At 41.9% G+C, this 6,119-nt stretch overlaps 1 protein-coding gene across 2 annotated transcripts; it reads left to right on the top strand.

The window, feature by feature from the left end:
• The first annotated feature begins 1,407 nt into the window (after window positions 1-1,407).
• On the top strand, window positions 1,408-5,910 carry LOC114464671 (liver carboxylesterase 2-like). Of its 2 annotated transcripts, XM_028449097.1 has the most exons (13): window positions 1,408-1,533; window positions 2,121-2,337; window positions 2,420-2,561; window positions 2,631-2,764; window positions 2,848-3,001; window positions 3,389-3,493; window positions 4,322-4,420; window positions 4,534-4,677; window positions 4,764-4,841; window positions 4,932-5,079; window positions 5,175-5,324; window positions 5,403-5,475; window positions 5,551-5,909. In XM_028449097.1, exons 1-13 carry the CDS (start codon window positions 1,458-1,460, stop codon window positions 5,732-5,734), a joined length of 1,704 nt encoding a protein of 567 aa, XP_028304898.1. In that variant the 5' UTR covers window positions 1,408-1,457; the 3' UTR covers window positions 5,735-5,909. The 2 variants fall into 2 exon arrangements, with proteins under 2 accessions (XP_028304898.1, XP_028304897.1); XM_028449096.1 differs by having other exon boundaries at window positions 2,420-2,764; window positions 5,551-5,910.
• Window positions 5,911-6,119: the final 209 nt, after the last annotated feature.

Genomic DNA, 6,119 nt, shown 5'->3' with positions numbered 1-6,119 from the left:
GTCCTGCTGGGCTGTGGCCGGGACCTGGGCTGGGGTGGGGGGCGCGTCCCGGGGGGCTTGGCCCGGGGGCTTGCCCTTGGGGGGTCCTGGTCCCTGGGGTTGCTCCTGGGGCCCGGGGTGCTTGACCGGCTGGCCGGGCCGGTCCTGGCGGGGGTCTTCTGGGGCGGGTGGCGCGTGCCGCGCCCTTGCATACCTTCTGGTGCGGCCCCTGCTTGGGCAATCCCCCGTGAGGCAGGGTGTCGGGGCCAGACTAGGGGGCCACATCCCGGCGGGGCGGTCTGGCTTGGCCTCTGGAGGGGGCCCTGGCTTTAAAGAACTGAAGCTTGTGGCGCGGGCGGCATCAGCATCTGGGGCGCCCGGGGGGGCTAGGTTGGGGTGCCTGGGGACCGGCGGGGGGACCCCCAGCGGCCCCCTGGTGCCTTATGCGGCTTGGGGTGTGGTCGTTCGCCCTGGGCGGGCTGCTCCTGGTGCTTTATCCATTCCGGGTCCTCCTGGCCTGGGGTCGGGTCCCTGCTGGCTCTGGGCTCACTGGCTGGCTGCCCGTTCGGCGTGGCTCTGTTCGTCTGCTGGGCGTGGGCATTGGCTCCTCCGCTGGCGTCTGGGGCGGGGCGCTCTCTGGGCCCTCCCCTCGGGGGGCTGGGGGTGTGGGTGGTGGTGGGGGGGGTGGGGGGCCTGGGGGTTGGGGGTTGGAGTCGGTGGCGTGGTGCGCTGGGTCCTTGGCTCCTTGGGGGCTTTTCGGGTGTGTATGGGGGGGGCAATGGCAGCCTCTCGGCTTGGGACCTTGGGGGCGTTCGGGGGACTGCTTGGCCGTGGGGTGGTCGCCGGGGGCCCCTAGATCTCTCGCTCTTTCTGCTGGCCCGACTGCTTCTTCGGGCCCGGGGGCGGCTCATGGGTTTTGCAGTGGCGGCTCTTGGAATCACATTTGTCATGGACGCACTGGCCTCGGGCTGTGGGATAACACTCATACTGGGCTCAACCATAGACACGTTGTTCCCAAATCCCTGTTTTATGTAACTTCCACTCACTTCCTCCTCTGCTCACAGCCACCACCATTATTCCTAAGCCGCACACTGGTCACCAGACTGGCTTGATAACACAACAATAAGCACAATATACACAACCACAATTTCACATCACATCACTTGAAACTTATTGACTATTCCCCACCCATTCGTTTTCCTATCTTGTATCCCTCCTCCCTGTTAACTCCCCCCCCCCACCCCCCTCACCCTGGTGTAACACTGCCCTCTCTTTTTTACATCCTCCCTTTAATAAAGTATTTACCCTTCCCTAGGAAAAAGAAAAAAAAAAGATAAAAAAAAAAAAAAAAAAAATGAAAACCACGTTTGGAGGTGACGTAATCACAGCACTATTCTGCTTTGTTCTGGGGCAAAGTTTGTTGCTCAGCTCTCTGTTTGTGCATGCACTGCAGGGTTACATAATCTACACAGACCAACATGGAGCTCCATGCAGCGCAAACTTTCTGCTTCTTCATTTCTCTCTTATGTCTGAGGGTTGCAGCGGACCAGCCTGGTAAGGTTATTAATCATTTGCACCTTAACGGTGGAATCTTCACCCAGTCTAAATCATTTTGTACTTTAGCTATACCTATCTTTCAAAAGCATCAGAGCGTGATTATTATGAACATGACGCTGCCGTTTCTCCGTTGTGTATCGTTGGGTTTATTTTGCCTGCTTGTGTAAGGAGTCTAAAGGTGAAAGACTAAGCAAAGATTGTATTTTGATGACCTGACTAGAGTGATAGAGAGAAAGATAGCACAAATGTTGCAAAAGGTGTAAAGATAGATAAAAATGTCACCACACAGTTGTTTTGTTGCAGTGATAAGAGCAGATCCCTTTTTTACTATAAAAGGTGTGAATAAACGAAAACAATGCAATCAAAATACTGGATTGCGACTAAATAATCAAATAGGACAATAGCATTGACTGCTAAAGCAGTCAGTCCTTTCACCTACATGACAGCCTGTAGCTTGGAACTAAAAGTGGGTGTGGTTCTGGAAAAAAGCTGTAAGGAGTAGTAAGGGTCACTTCATGCTTGCAAACTCCAGTCATAATTTGCAACAAATTCAAGCTTCTAATCAGTAAATATTTCCTCTACAGATGTGAGTCCTAATGTCCTGACAGCACCTGAAGTCCACACGACACTAGGGGCACTGAGAGGTCTACAGTTAAATGTAAAAGGAACAGATACAAGGGTTCATGCCTACCTGGGCGTCCCGTTCGCCAAGCCACCCATCGGTCCTTCACGAAGACTGAGAGCTCCTCAACCAATCGAGGGATGGGAAGGTGTGAGAGATGCCACCAAGCAGCCGCTAATGTGAGACTTTTATCACAAGATATTTTTTATTTCATTTATAAATAATTATGATAGAAAATCGCTGGTTACCTTTTTTTATCAGATGCATTCAGGGCAAGAAAAGGAATTTGGAAATATTGGAAAAAATGAGTGGAATGTTAATGGATATACCTGATGTTTCTGAGGACTGTCTTTACCTGAACATTTTCACACCTGCCAACAGAGATGAGGATGCCAAGCTTCCAGTAAGAAACTGTAATTGTTGGAACAAAAATGTAGGGTGGAAAACTCTAATGTGTTTTATTCCTTTGCAGGTCATGGTTTGGATCCATGGTGGTGGTTTTTCTTTTGGCTTTGCCTCTATGTATGATGGCTCTGCTATGGCAGCTTATCAGGATGTGGTTGTAGTTGTAATCCAGTATCGCTTGGGACTTCTGGGCTTCCTCAGGTTGGATCCTGCACTCCTCTGACAGTGAATATGTTCTTCTATTCGACAAATAAACAAACCTAAATATAACTGTGTCATTTCAGCACTGGGGATGAACAAATGTCGGGGAACTTTGGTCTGCTGGACCAGATTCAAGCTTTGAGGTGGACCAAACAGCACATTCATAATTTTGGAGGGGATCCAGATTTAGTAACAATATTTGGAGAGTCTGCAGGTGGAGTGAGTGTTTCACTTCTGGTAAGGACTTAACTGATTTAAGACTCATCCATTGGCCTTCATTCTCCTTTGCTTGATTTTTTAAATACTGAATCTCAATTAATTTTGTTCAACTTGTTTAAATATGTTTAATAAGTTCACCGCCCTGAATTTCATCAAACCTAGATAACTCTTATGGCTGAATATTACCCAGGAGTCAAGGTTTAAATTAAAGGAGTTGCACCCTCAGTCATCTGATTGAAGAGAAAACCTGTGGTTTGTTGCAGCTTTGAGCAAGAGAAACCTCCTAGAGAAATCCCAAAGTGTAAATGGTGATCTAGATATCTAAAGTGAAATTAAGATCAGTCAGTGAATGTTTATGTGTTGAACTGTTCACATGTAACATATCTTTGTTTTGTTCATTAACAGCTTCTCTCTCCATTGTCCGATGGGCTCTTCCAACGTGCCATTGCCGAGAGTGGAACCGCAGCAATAGACTTGATCATGTCGGACAACCCTTTTCCTCTAACTCAGGTTATTTACATTGGGTTTAGTTTCCCAAACATTCACCTTAATATACCTTAGTTACCATACATAAAATCAAAGGCGAGTCAAGAATGTTACATATCCACATTATTCCCACTAACCAAACACATACCAGCATGTCAACCGGAAGTTATCAATCGCTCTGCTATGTTGGTTTGATTCTGTCACTTATTTACTCACATGAATAATCTGCTGCATTCTGAAGTCAGTGGCTGTCACTGCCTACAAAACAAAAACCTCTAACACTTTATAATAACCATCATCTATAAAGGGTAAAAACTTCTATATATATATAGAGTAAATTAATGATTTATAAACCAAACATTAACCATTAGTAAAATATTAATTATCTATCTAAAACATGTTCATAGATGCTTTATAAAGCATTTGTAAGGGATTATAATTTTCAGTTCCAACTTTATAATTAACCATCCAAATATTGGTAATAGATACTTCATAAAACATTAATAAACCATTAACACATATCTGGTCTATGTGTCTCTGTAATGCTTATAGATGTTTTATAAACCATAACCAAGGTTTACCAATCCTTTGTTAATCATTAACAAACACTTTATAAAGTGTATACAATGTTATAACGTGTGCATCAATAAACTGTTTATATATCAATTATAGCATTATAAATCAATAAAAAAACATTATTAACTAAAATTACATTGTTTGTTAACAGTAAATAACTATTAACTACAGGTTAATGAACTATCTATTTACCATTATTTCCCCTTTGTAGATGATGGTTATTACAAAGTGTTACCAAAAAACCATAGTGGGCCCTCTTTTGCTCTTTCTTTTCAGGCAATTGCAAATGGTACTGGCTGTAGCATCAAAAGCACAGAGGAGATCGGTGATTGCATGAGAAACCTTGATCTTGATTCCATTATGGCTATTGCAGAAGTAAGATACAGAATAATTACTTCAGGAGATGATCTTTTGTAAAGCAATACTCTGCGTGATTCTAAATACAACTTTTTTTAACATTTTTTTTTTTTTTTTTTTTTTCTGTCTAGGATGTACAGATTAGATACACTATCAATGTTGATGGTCATTTCCTGAAAAAAAGTGTGGATGAATTGTTCGAGAAGCATGAACTCCTAACTATCCCATTTATGACTGGTTTTAACAGTGATGAAGGCGGTTGGCTCATGGCAGATGTAAGTTCTAATTAATTTAGGAATTAATAAATAATTGTCTTTTTTCCAAATGAAATGTTATGCTCTTGTGGGGTTTTTATTTTTAGTTTTTTGGCATCTCAAACTGGACTGAAGGATTTGATCGGAATGAGTTTCGTAAGATGTTGTCCATGTTCTTCCCTGGTGTAAGAAAGATCCAATCTAATAGATAAATTAATACAATTTAAAGCATTCAATTGTGATTTTTAAAAACACTTTCATTCTTTTTATTGAAGACAGGAGATGACTTTAAGATTGATTTATTGACTGAGGAATATATCGGAACTGGTAAGGATCGTGTCAAGAATAGAAAAGGGTTCACAGAGTTTCTCGGAGATTTGGTATTTAATCTTCCAGCTATCAAGACTGCTAATGCACACAGAGGTAATTTAGTTCCATTTTTTGTATGTTTATCCCCCAATTAAATCACTAATTTTTACTCATCTCATTGAATTATTTAACTTTGTATGCAATTGTAGATGCTGGGGCTGATGTTTACCTGTATGAGTACAAGTATCCACCCAGATTCCTAAAGAAAAATAGGCCTGACTTTGTTGGGAGTGATCATGGAGATGAAATTTTTATGGTGTTAGGATTTTGTTTCCTTACAAAAAATGTGGGATTAGTTGGTAAGTAGAAAACTATTTAATGATTACAGCTTTGTTTCCTTGGTTACTGAATATTTAACCAGAATTCTGATGATCTAGATCCTTGCCCTGAAGAGGAGGTAGAGTTCAGTAAAACCATGATGAACTACTGGGGCAACTTTGCCCGCACAGGGTAAAAAACAAACATCAACATTTTAATGTTTTCCCAAATATAAATCCACTAAAAACTATTTTGTTTACCATGTAGGTCGCCGAATGGGGAGGGTCTTACTCATTGGCCAAAGTATGGAGGAGATGAGAAGTACATGGGATTAGATTTAAAATCTGAGTCTGGTCATCAACTAAAGAAGGACCGCTTTGTCTTCATGACTCACACCCTACCAGAGAAGATCAAAGAACATCAGCAGAAAACGGAGCACGTTGAGCTCTGAAATAGTCAGACTTAACTTCTAATTCATCAGCAAACTGCACTGCCTAAATCTAATAATGACGAACCTAACGATCTTCTTACAAGAAGATTCATAACTTTACTTTTAGTTGGATTGTTTCCATCTGTTCATATAATAATACCTGATCAATTCTGCAACATTTAGGTATAACAAGTTTGGTTAACAAGTCCTAATGTTGTTGTTTTTTTATTGGTTGTTTTTTCACTCTGATTTCTTTTTTTTTTTTAGACTTTACACTGTTTCTGTATTTTTGAAAATCAAACATGTCAATCACACGAGCCTTTTTTACACAAAGAAAAATTGGATATTTGAGTTGAAAATTAAATCCAATTTTGTGACAATATATACAGTATAAGAATATCGAATC

Source organism: Gouania willdenowi, chromosome 6 (assembly GCF_900634775.1).
Source record: "Gouania willdenowi chromosome 6, fGouWil2.1, whole genome shotgun sequence".
In the NCBI taxonomy this organism is placed as follows: domain Eukaryota; kingdom Metazoa; phylum Chordata; class Actinopteri; order Blenniiformes; family Gobiesocidae; genus Gouania; species Gouania willdenowi.
This window is presented reverse-complemented; position numbering and strand designations above follow the sequence as displayed.